Below are 15,446 nucleotides of genomic sequence, written 5' to 3' on the forward strand. Positions count from 1 at the left end.
TCCTTATCGAGATGAGAAGCTGCCAGTTGTTCTTTGGTCAGCTGTATGTATAAAGCAGTAACGGTCCTCTAGCTGTATGGCTCTAATAAAAGACTTTCCCCACCACTCCCTCCCCTTTAAAAAAAAAAGTTTTTATTATTTATTATCACTTAAAAATATTTTTCATACAACTTTTAAGGGTGACTTTCCACCTACACCTGTTACAAAATGTTGACTATATGCCCCATGTTGTATAGTACATCCTTGAGACTATCTTACACCCAGTAGTTTGTATCTCCCACTTCTGCACCCCTATGTTGCCCCTCCTCCCCTCCCCACCGGTAACCACTGGTTATATAGAGTAACCTCTATATCTGTGAGTGTATCTTTTTTGTTATGTTTAGTAGTTTGTTGTATTTTTTAGATCCCACATGTAAGTGATATCATACACTATTCGTCTTTCTCGGATTTATTTCACTTACCATAAAGTCCTCCCAAGGCCATTCATGTTGCTTGCTGCAAACGGCAAATTTATTTTTAATGGCTGAGTAATATATCTATTGTGTGTGTGTGTGTGTGTGTGTGTGTGTGTGTGTGTGTGTGTGTGTGTAGAGAGAGAGAGATCTTCTGTCTCCATATATCTGTTGATGGACACTTAGGTTTCTTCCATATCTTGGCAATTGCAAATAATGTTACTATGAACATTGGAGTGCATATATCTTTTAGAATTAGTGCATTTGTTTTTTTCAGATACATAACCAGGAGTGGAATTACTAGGTCATGTGGTATTTCTATTTTGAGCTTTTTGAGACACCTCCATACAGTTTTTCACAGTAGCTGCACCAATTTACATTCCTATCAACAGTGTACAAGGCTTCCCTCTTCTTCACATCCTTGACAACATTTTGTGCTCTTTTTGATGATAGCCATTCTGATGGCTATGAGGTGTTATCTCATTTTGATTTTGATTTGCATTTCCCTGATTATTAGCCATGTTGAGCATCTTTTCATGTGCCCATAGGCCATCTGCATGTCCTCTTTGGAAAAACGTCTATTCAGTTCTGCCCATTTAAAATTTTTATTTATTTATTTTAAAATTTATTTTTTCCTGCCCCTTTATTAGTTTGTTTTTTGGTGTTGAGTTGTAGGAGCTGTTTATATATTTTGAATATTAATTCCTTTTCAGTCATATCATTTGTAAATATTTTCTCCTATTCAGTAGTTTGTCTTTTCATTTTGTCAGTGGTATCCTTTGCTGTGCAAAAGCCAACTCAACATCCCTCCCCCTTTTTAGAATTCTTCTTTGTGTCCATGTTCTTGCATTTGTCTGTGGAAGCCAGAAGACTTTTATAGTCAAGGGCTTAACTGACTCTGAGTGGTAGCCCCATATCACATACACTTATTTTATCCTTTCTGGGAATTTGTCGTCGTCTTTCCAGTTTTCCCAGTTTGAAAACGGTCTGAGATGTGGATGGAGAATGGAGGGGTGGGACCGGGGGGGGGGGGGAGGGGGGGGCGGGGTTTACAATAGATAGGGTTGAGCTTCCCATCAGCAGCTCATTAAAGGTGTTTGTTGATTTCTCTGCTGGCCCAGTGCTAGCTAGCTACTTATCTCTGCTCCCTTCAGCCATGATCTCTTGTTCTGGAGACCTTGATTGGAAAATGCACTCTGCTATCAGCAGGGCTCTTTGTAGTGTTTGGCTCTGGTATCTGGAGCATTCTGGATGGAGCCCAACATGCTGTGATATGCACACTGGTGAGGTTGATCCAGTGGGACTTGGAATAACACTTGATGGAGGACTGAGGTAAGGGAGAGGGTGGTAGTGGTGGTTTACTTGCTAAATCGTGTCTGACTCTTTGTGACCCCATGGACTGTAGTCCCTCAGGCCCCTCTGTCCATGGGATTCTCCAGGCAAGAATACTGGAGTGGGTTTGTCATGCCCTCCTCCAGGGGATCTTCCCAACCCAGGGATCAAACCAGAGTCTTCTGCATTGCAGGCAGATTCCTTACCACTGAACCACCAACTGACGGATTGATCGTTCTGAGACCTGAGAACTGAGCTCTAGAGAGAGTGCGGCCCACTTGGACCTTCCCGCTAGGGTGTTTCTCTCTTCTCCAACAGTATAGGACGATGTAGAAGATATTTTCTTAGCAATGGCCAAACAGGGCTGCAAGGGAAGAGTGTGCTTCTGGCTTGTGGGTAGAAGAAAAAAAGCATGGACCTGGGAGTGTGGCAGACCTGACTCAGACCCTGGCTCAGTACTTGTTAGCTGTGAGGGTCCCAGTGTTCTCACATGTAAAACAAGGCTAATGGCAACAACAAAACAACGCACAGGCTTGTAACAACAATTATACAAGGAAAATGCAGACTGTATAGTGGGTGGTCAGTATATGTGGATTTACTCCCCTGGTGAACACAGGTGGGGCTTCCTGCCATGGAATCCTTGAAGTTGGAGACCTGTCTTTGGAGCATTTGAGTGACCTGCTGGGTCACCAGGTCAGGGGGCCGGAGCTGATGGTGAGACCACAGGGAAGAACCTTTGCACCAAAGACACTCATTTGGGCACTTCTGTCAGAGTGGGGAAGCCTTGATTTGCACAGGAAATATCACACGTCTATGTCACATGTATCAGGATAGCTGATACTGGTCTCTCTTCTTTTTTGACAAAAATAATCTCCCCTCCCCGACTTGGGTGATATTTAGCAACTCATTTGGGAAAAAGTACCCAAAGGAAAATTTGAAGGAGAAGATGGTCACATCCGCCCCCTTTTGCACAGGCTGTTTCTCTCCTTGGCAGTCTTGCAGTGGGAGAGGATTTATGTGATGAGAATGAGATTTTTGATATTCTTTGCAGAATTGAGATGCCTTAACCTGGAAGTCTTTTTGCCCCTTCGGAATATAAATCCAATTAGAAGCTCTTTGTGCTCTGCCACAAGTCATTACACGTCTACATTTTGTTCTTATAAAATATGGATAATGACATGACTCTGTCTCCTAGGAGTTTGAGTGCATTAGCTAATGATCATGAAACCTTAGAAATGGGAAATGCATATGAATGCTGAGAGCTTTTGTAATTACAGGTTTGCATCATTTTGCTTGGCATCCTTGAAGAGGCCTGCTTTCAACATGAGAGTACTCGGGTTGATTCCTGTTCTTCTAATTGTAGAGCAAGCTTGGAAGCAATAAACTCAGAGAGTGTTCAGAGCAGAGAAGTCATAGCATCTCATGAAAGCCCTCAAGTAGCTTAGGCTGGAGTGGCTTGGTTTGTGCTGAAGTGGGAGAAGAGCTTGAGATATTGTAAAGTCACCACAATGAGAAAATACCAGTGCCCAAGGATGGTAGTGGCTTCCACGCAGGGTTGTAGTGAAATGCTCATGCCCTTTATTCTTGTGACATCAGATATATTATTTTCTCAGCCTTTCTTCTAGGTGGCTGTGAACACGCTGTATTGCAGTGGGCTGTTTTGACGTGGGTCACCTTCCTGGATTGTTGAAGCCTCTGGAGTGTAGATACTGTCTTTGTATCCTCTAGAAAAATCCAGATTTTCCTTGATCTCATCAAGATAATTATTTTCAAACTTAAGAAACTCTTTAAAAGAATGTCAGATGTGTGAATGTCAGAAATGTGTTGAATACCCAAGTAATAGAACCTTAAAAAAAAAGAGTATTGATTTATGTGGGTAACCTGACAGTGTGCCGTGTGACAGCTGACGCTGTTTTTATTTCCTTTCAGGCAGTGGCGCTACAGCCGTGGTTCAGGCTGCTCTGTGCAAACCCAGGCAAGAACGTGTAGCAATAAAGCGGATCAACTTGGAAAAATGCCAGACCAGCATGGATGAACTATTAGTAAGTCACAGTGAACGGGATACCGCTGGTTGCTTTTCTTATCTTATGTAGAGATGAGCCGGAGAAGCAGCAGAGGAGAGAGGAGAGGCCACTTGATGTTTTCTCCCGTTCGGACACATGTAGTTTTTGGAAAGCAGCCCACCTGGCTTTTTCCTCCTTATGACTGAGTTGTGTAATATACAGCTTACTTTGCTTTGACAAGTAGAATTTTACTCAGACCTCATAATCCCCAGGTGAGGATGGTCTTGGTGTTGACACTGCTTTATGAAACAAGGGAATAGACTCAGATGGCCTAAGGTCATGTGATACTGAATTGGATGACGGGCTTCTGGCCCTCTGTCTTGTATCGTGACACAAACAGAAATTACTCCCTCAACAATTGGTGGCCCTTCTGGCTTTCATAGATCACAAAATCTCCTATAAATTTCAATTATTCAAAAATACTGCAGGGTCGCTCGCATTCCTATTGGCGAATGAGAAGAGTTTGTTTTTTGTGGGTTTTTTTTGGTACAGGGCAACTTGTACTTCTTCTAAGTAAAGTATGTTACATAAATAATTGGAGCTTGTCAGTGTGGCTTTGACTGTAGTAGCATTGGTTGGTTGAAGGATCATTTGCTTTTGGTTTAGCTGACTCATTATTAAATGAACAGCTTGGCAAATGGTTATTAGTTGCCCGGCAAACTGTGAAGGGCTTGAGAGTTTAATCTCATAAATATAGTTGTCATTCCGCCTGCCAATTTTCTTTTTTTTCCTTTTGGTCATTTGTTTGAGGATAATGGAAAACTGCAGTGGAGGAGTTAACTGATTGGTTATCCCACCACTAATCCCAGGACAAATATTAGTCCAATAGCTCCATACAAGCTACAAAGTATAATGACAGTTGGCTCCAAATGAAGAGGCCTTTTGTCATAGTCTACATTGGGAATGGAATGTCATTAACAAGAGCCTTTTGTCTTTACTCAGAATATAGCTTTTATTTCAGGCATAATTACAGTACACTATAGTATAAATTAAGTACAAGGATAAAGCTGTACTTTTCCAGATCTGTTTGGCCTTACATTTTCAGTCAGGCTCCATAAAGCATAGTTTTCGCTGGGATTGAAACAACAGATTGCTGGCTAAAAGTTCAATTAAAGGAAGGGCTTCCACAATTTAATTAAAAAAAAAATTTTTTTTTTTGGGCGTACATTTAGCACTTTCACCCTCCTCAGAATTTCAGCTCTGCTCTGCTCTTACTGAAATTATTACTGCATACTTCTGTTGCTTGCTATCACGGTGACCAATAAAACTGTGTCTTTGTCATCTGACCAGTTTTCAAGGTCACTTTCTGGCATGAAAAGCTTTAAACAAACTGGAGAGAGCTGTGTCCTGCCTTTGCCACTTTTTTTTTTTTTTTAATGTCAAGTTACCTAACAGCTCTGCATGATTTAAAGAGAATTGAATCACAAGATCTCTAAGATACCATTGTTGTTGTTGTTGTTCAACTACTAAGTTGAGTCTGACTCTTTGCGACCCCATGAACTGCAGCACACCAGGCTTCCCTGTCCTTCACCATCTCCCAGAGTTTGTTCAAGCTCGTGTCCATTGAGTCGGTGATGCCATCCAACCATCTTATCCTCTGTTATTCCCTTCTCCTCCCCTCAATCTTTCCCAGCATCAGGGTCTTTTCCAGGATCCCATAAGGAGTCTCAAATTCTGTGGCTATACTAAGTACATAATAATTTTTTAAAGATCTTGAAGTATACATTTATCCTTATGTTCTGTTTGGAAATATTACTCTTGAATTTGCCTGTGGCAGTTGTATTGGATTATGGTGTTCTGTTGGAGGTTTCACAGTCATCTTTTTGCCACCAGCAGAATATTTAGACAGAATATTTACAAGGCTTGTATGTACTTGTATCTGATAGTTCTGGAACCAGCCTTCAGGGCTGATGCTGTGGTCTCTGGTTTCTAACAAGCCCTCAGTTGCCCAAAGTCTCCATGTTTCCCCTCTGCTGACTTTTTATCAGCAGTTGGCTGCCAGTGATGACACCTATGTAAAGGTTCTACTGGAGGCACCAGGACTATTGTCATTCCACGCCCTTTTTTCTATTACCTGGGACCAGGAACCATATCAGTGTCATTTGGAGTGACTCATAATTTAGCCAGAGTTGTCAGTGTAAGGCCTAGTGCTTTTCTAGCTTAGTGTTTGGCTCCATTAATCTGAAGTTTTAAGATATACAAGTTTGCTTGTTAGCAGTTAATTTCTTTCTTTCATTTTCTACCTGCTCCCATGCCCATGTTGTGTTAATGGAATATAGGATAATTATCTATTTTTCATTGTAAAGGATGTTTGATTTGTTGATCTAATCTTTCCTTAATTTTGAGTCTTTGACCTTTTGATGTCTTGATATTTCTAGGGATGGAGGGAATGGCTATGGTTCTTTAGGAAACACGACTCCCAGGTTCTCTGCAAGCAAAAAGAAATAGAACTGACAGTATCGGCTCCTGCTGTTGCCAGGCTTTTGTGGTGGCCGAACTCTCGGCACATGACTCGTGCGGAGTAAAGTTGCTGTAATCCTTTCAATGTCTAATCTTGCTGCTGCTCGCGCTTTTATTATCTCTGTGGGTTCACATTTTGGCAGTGTCTGGACATCCGCTATCCTAATAATCCTTTAATTCCGTGAGTGTGTGTGTATTATATACAGGTCAGTGCTCGGCGTCATTTCACAAACTGTGTCATGTGTTAACTGGAAACCATTGTTCTTTCAAGAAACAACGGCCACTGGCATCCTTATCTTGTGGGAGTGTTATGTCATAGAAGTCACAATTACCAGCTATTTGCTGGCTACTGGAACAGCTGCCTCCTCTGCTGAAGCTCTGTCAACCTCCCACCCCTGCTGTCTGCCCTGCCCCTACCCGCCAGCCCATAGTAAGGCGGGATTTATCCTCACAGGTTGTGACAATGTGATGGCAGACAATGGTTTGGACAACTGGCCCTGGACTTTGCTTCTTTATTTGATGGAGGCGCTCAGTAGATTTTCCCTTGGTTGTGGAGTTTATTCACGGTTTGACTGAAGAAGATTTAAGTGGTCATGATTTCTTTTTTTTTTTTTAATTTGTTTTTATTGAAGTATTATGAGTTCTGGGCTTCCCTGGTGGCTCAGCTGGTAAAGAATCCACCTGCAATGTGGGAGACCTGGGTTCGATCCCTTGGTTGGGAAGATCCCCTGTAGAAGGGAATGGCTACCCACTCCAGTATTCTGACCTGGAGAAGTCCATGGAATGTACAGTCCATGGGGTCACCAAGAGTTGGACAGGACTGAGCAACTTTCATTTTTTATTATGATTTCTAAAGCAAAGTGATTTTTAGTATCACCTCTGAGAGTGAAGGGTGGAAAAGAAATGTTTAGTGAGATCACTGGTGCTAAATACTTGGTAATTTAAGTAAAATTTATGCTGTTCAAATGAGTACTGTCATATCCTCAGAGATACCAATTATTTGGTAAATACCTGAGTTTCTACGAGCTTCCCCGGTGGCATTAGTGGTAGAGAACTTGTCTGTCAATGCAGAAGAGACGCTGGTTTGATCCCTGATTTGGGAAGATCCTCTGGAGAAGGGCATGGCAACCCATTCCAATATTCCTGCCTGGAGAATACCATGGACAGAGGAGCCTGGCAGGCTACAGTCCATAGGGTTGCACAGTTGGACACAACTGAAGCAACTTAGCACACACACACATGAGTTTCTACGTTGTGCTCAGGCCACAAAAAGGATGAGATTTTGGTGTATACATGGGAGGACAAAGGCATGTGCACACTAAAAATTCATTTTAACAAAAATTAGATTACAGCGCCCTTAAATGTTTTCCTTGGCATCACATGAATAGCATTTAACCTACTCAATCTAAACTAATTTTCTATGCATTCTTGTGAATTTTCACTTGTGTTTTTGATTTTGGTCTTTAACTATGTCCTAATCTCTCTGGGTGTGATGATCTTGGTTAATTTTCCAGGAGCTTAGGAGTGCTACTGGTCTGTTCTATATTCTTAACCATCCCAACCTGGATATGTTGATAATGTCTGAGATTTGTTATCCCACATTTGTTGTTAACTCCATGTTTGTTAATCCCACTCCAGTATAAATGACTAATTATAATTAGTTTAACACCCTCTGGGAGATAGTTACAGTTTTAGAGCAGAACTTGTTAACTCCACAGTTAGGAAAACCTTCGTAGGTACTGGGCCCTGGACTAGGTGGTGGGAAAACAAAAGAGAGTCTTCTTTTTCATGGAGACTGGGACTGGCCAGTGAGTCTCTTCGAGTTTGCATTGGGGTGGTGAGATGTTTGAGCTGGGAATGTCTTTCTGCACGCCTCCCTCTGCTTGTCTGGAAACAGTTTATCAGAGTGATCGGCAGATTCTCTAGTGTGTACCCCACTGAGAAAGTTTTCGCTTTCCAGTAGGAAGTTAAAGTTCGCTAAGTGGGTCTGACCCACAGTCATGCAGACTAGTATATTCTGGTTAAGGGTGGCCTTGAGGTTTTCTTGAAGAAGCTTGGTTCCCCAATTTGTGGTCAACCTCAGAGGTCAGGGATGCTACTCGAGGGCACACTTGGCCTCCCTTAAAATTCATTACAGAAGTGAAGAATTAATTTGCTTGAGTCTTTTTCAGGCTCTGTCTCCAGATGACAGTTCCGTAGATGTGACATGGCCCTTTCTTTTATTTATCCTAAATCCTACATTTTTTTAGCCTTTGGGACACTCTTCTTTAGTTTTACCCAAGGATTGATGAATGTTTTGGTTCATCGCCTTGTTTGACATTTTGATCCTTAGACTTTAATCAATCGTATCTTTCTCAACTTTTTTCCTCTAGATTAGAATTCTCGTATTTTTAGTCTGTCCTTGGTACTGAGTCACAGAAAAGTCAGTACCATTTTCTCATTCTTTCATATACATCAAATCTTATAGTTTAATTCCTAGGGGCAGGAGTGCCTTAGGTGTAGGAAAAATCATGGCCCTGGAATTGGGCAAAATGCTTATTTCATCTTTTTTTTTTTAAATTATGTTTTATTTTAGTTATTTGGCTGTTCCAGTCTTAGTTGTGGCATGATGAACTTTTAGTTGCAGCGTGTGGGATCTAGTTACCTGCCGAGGAATCAAACCCAGGCCCCCTGCATTGGAAGTGCAGAATCTTAGTCGTTGGACAACTAGGGAAGCCCCCAAAGTTCTTATCTCTTAAATATAAAAAAAGGAAAAAATGTCTAGTTAAATGTGGCAAATATATGCGGAAACAGTGGAAACAGTGGCTGACTTTATTTTTCTGGGCTCCAAAATCACTGCAGATGGTGATTGTAGCCATGAAATTAAAAGGCGCTTACTCCTTGGAAGGAAAGTTATGACCAACCTAGACAGCATATTAAAAAGCAGAGACATTACTTTGTCCACAAGGTCTGTCTAGTCAAGGCTATGGTTTTTCCAGTGGTCATGTATGGATGTGAGAGTTGGACTATAAAGAAAGCTGAGCGCCGAAGAATTGATGCTTTTGAACTGTGGTGTTGCAGAAGACTCTTGAGAGTCCCTTGGACTGCAAGGAGATCCAGTCAGTCCATCCTAAAGGAAATCAGGCCTAGGTGTTCATTGGAAGGACTGATGCTGAAGCTGAAACTCCAATACTTTGGTCACCTGATGTGAATAGCTGACTCATTTGAAAAGACCCTGATGCTGTGAAAGATTGAGGGCAGGAGGAGAAGGGGGCGACAGAGGATAAGATGGTTGGATGGCATTACCGACTCGATGGACATGGGTTTGGGTGGACTCCGGGAGTTGGTGATGGACAGGGAAGCCTGGCGTGCTGCAGTCCATGGGGTCGCAAAGAGTCGGACACGACTGAGCGGCTGAACTGAACTGAAGTGATTATATTATACAAAAATAATATGTCATGATTCAGTTTGGTTGCTCAGTCGTGTCTGACTCTTTGTGACCCCATGAACTGCAGCACGCCAGGCCTCCCTGTCCATCACCAACTCCCACCATGACAATAATGTCATGGTTATTAAAATATTTTAGTTGGTGATGGGTGACAGATGTGAGCAGAATCATTTCAAAAAACAACTGCACCAGTGAGGAATGCTGAAACTTGTGACAGAGGGCAGGTTGCTTCCTGGGTCAAATGGCCTGCGTTCTCCACCTGGGAACTGGACTTGGGATAAATCACTTTCACTTCTGGTCCTCGGCCTCCTCCTTTGTTCAGTAAGAAAGTATACTCGAAGGCAAAAATGTGTTTCCACCACCAAAAGTTCTATGATTCTATGAATTTTAAAATTAACTTTTAAAATGAAATCCCCTTTTAAGATCATTTAAATAGAAACACTAATTACTAGCAAATTGTGCTTTAGAATTTGGGGTAGTGTCAAGTCACTCCAGTATTGTGGTGTAACAATAAAAATTCACTGTAAATTCGTAGGTTTGGGTACACAGAGTGCCATCTGTTTCTCCTGTGTACATAATGAAAAAATTTCTCAGTCTTGAACTAGAAAAATTCTGGCATTTGCCCTTCTCTCCCCGTATCATCTTTATAAAGGTATTTTGCTCTCACTGACAGTATCTTTAAGTAACGTGGGCTCAACTTTCCTCAGAATGTAGCCCTGCTCTAATTTTGCTTTCTGCTGTGGTGTGATTTTGTTGATTATTTCGCTTCTCTTGATCTGCATTTCCTTCCATACTCCCACCCCGCTCCCTACCCTGCCCTCCACAGGCTCCCTCCTTCCTTCCACACTTCCCTTCCTCTCTAGAGGAATGAATTAGCTATGATTTGTAGCTTATTTTGGAGAATAAAGTAGATATTTATTTTGCCTGATGTTCATTTAGTAGAATAGTTACCTCCTATTACCTGACATAGGTTTCTCTCATTCTTTTAACGTTTAATTATAGTGTTTGGGGACCTCTAAGCAGTTTCTCTTGTCAGAGGAGTTTTGTTTTTGTAAATTGAGAATTTTAAAAATTAAGAAAAAATTTCTTCTGGTGCATTTTAATTTAATCTCTGTAATTGTTAACACAATTACAAAATATTTTTGCAGGTCTTTTTATTATAGACAGAAATTATACATTATATAACTGGACATTTGAGGACATCAGCTTAAAAAACTGGAAGCTATAATGTGTGTGTGTGTTTTGTCTATTGTATCAGTGAAAGTATTTTTCATTCCTTTTGAACTGAAGAACTTTCTAATTAGTAAATTAATGATTCATATCCCAGCACATCCCTTGATATATGTGGTAACAAACTGCATTTGTTTCTTGTAAAATCTTTTATATCAAGGGAATAGCATTAAAATACAAGTCTACTTTGCTGAATATGTACTGTTCTGAGCATTTCAGTCTCAAATATCAAATTTTATACTGTCACATGTCCCTTGCACCTTGACTTTGTAATTATTTTCATATGATTTGGTGTTTGTGCTTTATTCAAGTATAGTCCAACTGAGGGCAGGATTAGAAATGGGAAATTTTTGGGTAAATTGAAGACATACCATTTTTAAGGAATTAGAGAATATCATATATGCAAAAGTAATTTATTTTCAGCTCTAAAGTTACATTTGCTTAGGAATATGTATGATTTGGCTAGAGAAAACAGTTTTCATTTTGGAAACAATTTAAAAGTTTTATCGTAGCTGATTCAGATAATTAAATATCCTAATTGAATTTACACTTAAGTATCCTTATGCACTTGTTAGAAATGGCTTGCTAAAATGTTTGAACATCCTTTTTTTTTTTAAAGAAAAATAAGGAGAAATTAACATTACAAGGCCACTCAGATTTCTGGACTTTTGTGTGTTTGGTAACAAAGAGACCCAGAACATATGCATTTTCAGAGTAGGTGAAAATATTCCCAATTTGAATACAACTTCAGCTGTGTCTCTCTTTTTTTATACTTCACTTTTGCCATCCCCATAGACTTCTGGAAAATGTTATTGCTTGAGTTGAGACAGATGGTTTTATTCTTTCCTATGTTATCATCTTTCTTATTTTGGTTATTTCCACAATTAATTAAGCTGCCTCTGAAAGAGAAGGGCTCGGAAACACTGAGGAGAAGGCTGGAGAGAGATTGGTGGGGTTTCTGCTACTATTCCCTGGCAGAACCCCAGACTGCAGTTGTACCCAGGCATGGGGCAGGGCAGGCCACACAAAACAAAAAGATATGTTTCACCTCCCATTCTCATCTCATTTGGTGATGAAGCCAAATGTAGCCGTGGTGTTGAAAGCTGGCCTGGAGGTTTCCAGCAGCATAAATTGGCCAAAAGGAAAGAGTCTCTGTGTTTCTGTTTTTAATGAAGTCTTCGACTTTACTTTTCCCAGTACTCCCAGTCATGGACCATTAAAGACTCAAACAGTGGTTGATGATAGCTGAGCCTGGTTCAGATTCCTGATGGCCAACTCTAGAGCTTTCATAACCCATGAGGCGTCCTTGTTACTGTTTGCCAAAGAACTTTTTCAGCCAACTCTGCAAGAAAATGGCTCTTCCCCATAGAGTTTGCCTATGTGATTTCAATATCACTCCTTTATTCTTTGCTTTCTTTCCTTGTTAACTATTTCAGCAACTTATTCATTTTCAAGAAAAATTATGTAGTTTTTTTTTTTTTTTAAGATCAGTTTTTGCAGAAGGCTCATTGTTATGATGTCATAACCAAGCAGATAGGCCCAGAGATGGAAGTTGTGTTCTGTGGGAAGGAGCTATTTACCCATCGTGATTTCTCTGCTGATCTCCCGGGGTTTTCCAGACCTCCACCTCCTCTGACATTTGACCTTTTACAACTGCTTTTTTTAGTTTTGAATACCTCTCCACAGACATGGTTAAGGCTGTCACAAAATTCGATTCCTTTTCCTAATTCTTACATGTGTTTTCCCCTGACTTCAAAATACCCAGACCTTCCCCATTTCTAATCTTGTCTTCAGTTTGACTGTACTTGGATAAATAGGTACTAAATCATATAAAAATAATTATAAAACTAACTGGTGAGGCACACAAGTTGATATATTCATAAATAGTACAGGTCAGAATATTTGACTTTTCCTTGAGTAGGTTTTTCTTCCTATTGGTACTCTTGTTCTAAAAGAGGTAGGAGTTTGCTGTATATGTGCCATTTGATTTTTTATAATTAAAAATAACATTTTTTATGATTGAAAATGATAGTCCAAAAAAATATATTGCGTTTAGAACTTTGTCAATCTTTTCCTTCCATTTCTTGGCTGACATTTGAAATCACTGAAGTTTATGGGTTTTTTCCTGCTTAAAAAAAAACATTCAGCTACTTACAATATTGGGTTATTTGTGAATACGGATGAGATTACCCTTCATAATGATGGTGATGTTATGGCAGTGCAAGCTGAACGATGACTTTTTGAAGAGTGTTTTCAATTAACCCGGTTACCCTCATATCATTTAAGGCGGTGGTCCAACCTTTTTTGGCACTAGGGACCTGTTTTGTGGAAGACAATTTTTCCATGGACTGGGGAGGTAGGGGGAAGATGGTTTCAGGATGATTCAAGCTCATTACATTTATTATGCACTTTATTTCTGTTATTATTACATTGGCTCCACCTTAGATATCAGGCATTAGGACACAGAGGTAGGGGACCCCTGATAAAGAATTATTTAAATGCTTAGGGGGAATTGTTCATATTTTAAAGATATATTTAGCTATCTCTCACATTTGGAAATATACGTTTTATTTAATAGTATTCATGGGTCACATCCCTGGAGGAGGAAATGGCAAACCCACTCCAGTATTCTTGCCTAGAGAATCCCATGGACAGAGGAACCTGGTGGGCTGCATTCTATGGGGTTGCAAAGAGTTGGACACTACTGAAGTGACTTAGCACGTGGGTCATATATTTATTTTTAAGATGAAATTCCAGTGTGGAAATGTGCTTTTCCACAGATGGAAAATGTGGGAGGTCGATGTTCTCTCAGCATTCTGTTCGAAGAATTGATGCCTCTCAGTGCTCAACTGGAAAGCAGTGCTTCGCAGACTTGGCTGCACATTAGAATCACCTGGGAGCTTTTGAAAATTTTCATTCCCAGGCTGGGTCCTAAACCAATTTATTTCAGTGTCTCTGGGGCTGAGAACCAGGCATTGGTATTTTTTAAAGGTCCCGAGGCGATTCCATTGTGCAGCCAAGGTTGAGAACAACTACTTTAGAATAAAGTTAGAAACAGCACCTCCTCAGATTTAACTGCACGTGATGTTGGAACTTGGGTGGGTTTGATTTCTCAGCTAAGGCTGTATAGAATATTTTGCTACCAACATCAGATACAGAAGAATTTATTTAAGATTTAGCTAAGGTGTGAAAATATACTAATTTAGTTAAGTATGGTTTATTATTTTGAATGCAGGATCCATTTAAAGCATTCCCTTTCATAAAAGAAATTTCTTTCCTTTCAGTGCTTTATAAATCATATTGTCTTCAGGATGAAAGAAACGAGGCTTTAAGTTTTCCCTAATTCTTAGTCCTTCAAACTCTTTTTTTGTTTCTCTTTTCTCTGAAAGCTTTGCATAAGTGTATGTTTAGACGTCTTATTCCAAAAACTTTTGAGGCAGTATTCCAAGATACATGAAACATGATAAGGTGGTATTAATATAAATTAAACACAGGGTGAAATAATAAGGGAAAACACAGGTGAGGATGATGTAGAGTTAGAAATGAAGCGAAGAATTCATGGCCCAGTTACCTGACCACGTGTCACAGGACACTTCTTGAGCCAGCAGGGCACAGAGCACATTTGTTAGGAGATCTTTCTTAGGGAAAGGTGTGTGCTGCTGCTAAGGGCTGTCTCTGTGCCTCTGAGACTTAGTTGGGAACTTGGGACATTTGAGATTAGTGATCAGTGTGGGGATGCTCACTCGGGAAGCATGGAGACATCGAGAGGGTGACTTGCAACATTCACGTTAGGTGCTAGACCTTCTGCAAGGAGTTGTGTAGATCTCATTTTGCTTATTTCACAATAGTCCTATGTAGATGGGATTATTTTTTTTAAGCATTTAAAAAACATGGAGTATAATTGCTTTACAATGTCGCTTTAGTTTCTGCTACACAATGGAGTGAATCAGCTACATATATACATATATCCCCTCCCTCTTGGACCTCCCTTCCCCCCAACCAATCCCACCCCTCTAAGTCATCACAGAGCACTGAGCTGAGCTTCCTGTGCTTTATAGCAGGTTTCCAATGGCATCATTAGGCTCATTTTACAGAAAAGGATACTGAGTCTCAAAGAGACTGGGTGACCTGCCCAGGTAGCCAGTCTGTGGTCCATGGCAAAGCCAAGCTTCCAAGCCAGCCGTGACTTAGCATGTGGCCCTTCTTCAGTGGCTCCTGCTGGCTCACATCCCTGTTAATCATGCTTCCTGCTTATTCTCAGTAACAGTAATAGACAAAAATTTGGGGGGAGGTAGGACAAAGTCCATATAGCAATATTTGAAAATTGCTCATAAATATTCAAATTTGTTGTTGTTCAGTTGCTTAGTCGTGTCCAACTCTTTGCGACCCCATGGACTGCAGCACACCAGGTTTCCCTGTCCTTCACCATCTCCCAGAGCTTGCTCACACTCATGTCCATTGAGTTGGTGATGCCATCCAGCC

General features: G+C 40.5%; 1 protein-coding gene across 1 annotated transcript in view; it reads left to right on the top strand.

Annotated features, from left to right (window-relative positions):
• STK39 (serine/threonine kinase 39) overlaps positions 1-15,446 on the top strand; it is a 315,028-nt gene that overhangs the window by 60,848 nt on the left and 238,734 nt on the right. Inside the window, exon 2 of the mRNA XM_043894916.1 lies at positions 3,714-3,826. Within this exon, the coding sequence (XP_043750851.1) occupies positions 3,714-3,826 (113 nt within the window). The remainder of the gene's footprint in view (positions 1-3,713; positions 3,827-15,446) is intronic.

Source organism: Cervus elaphus, chromosome 33, assembly GCF_910594005.1.
Source record: "Cervus elaphus chromosome 33, mCerEla1.1, whole genome shotgun sequence".
Lineage (NCBI taxonomy): Eukaryota > Metazoa > Chordata > Mammalia > Artiodactyla > Cervidae > Cervus > Cervus elaphus.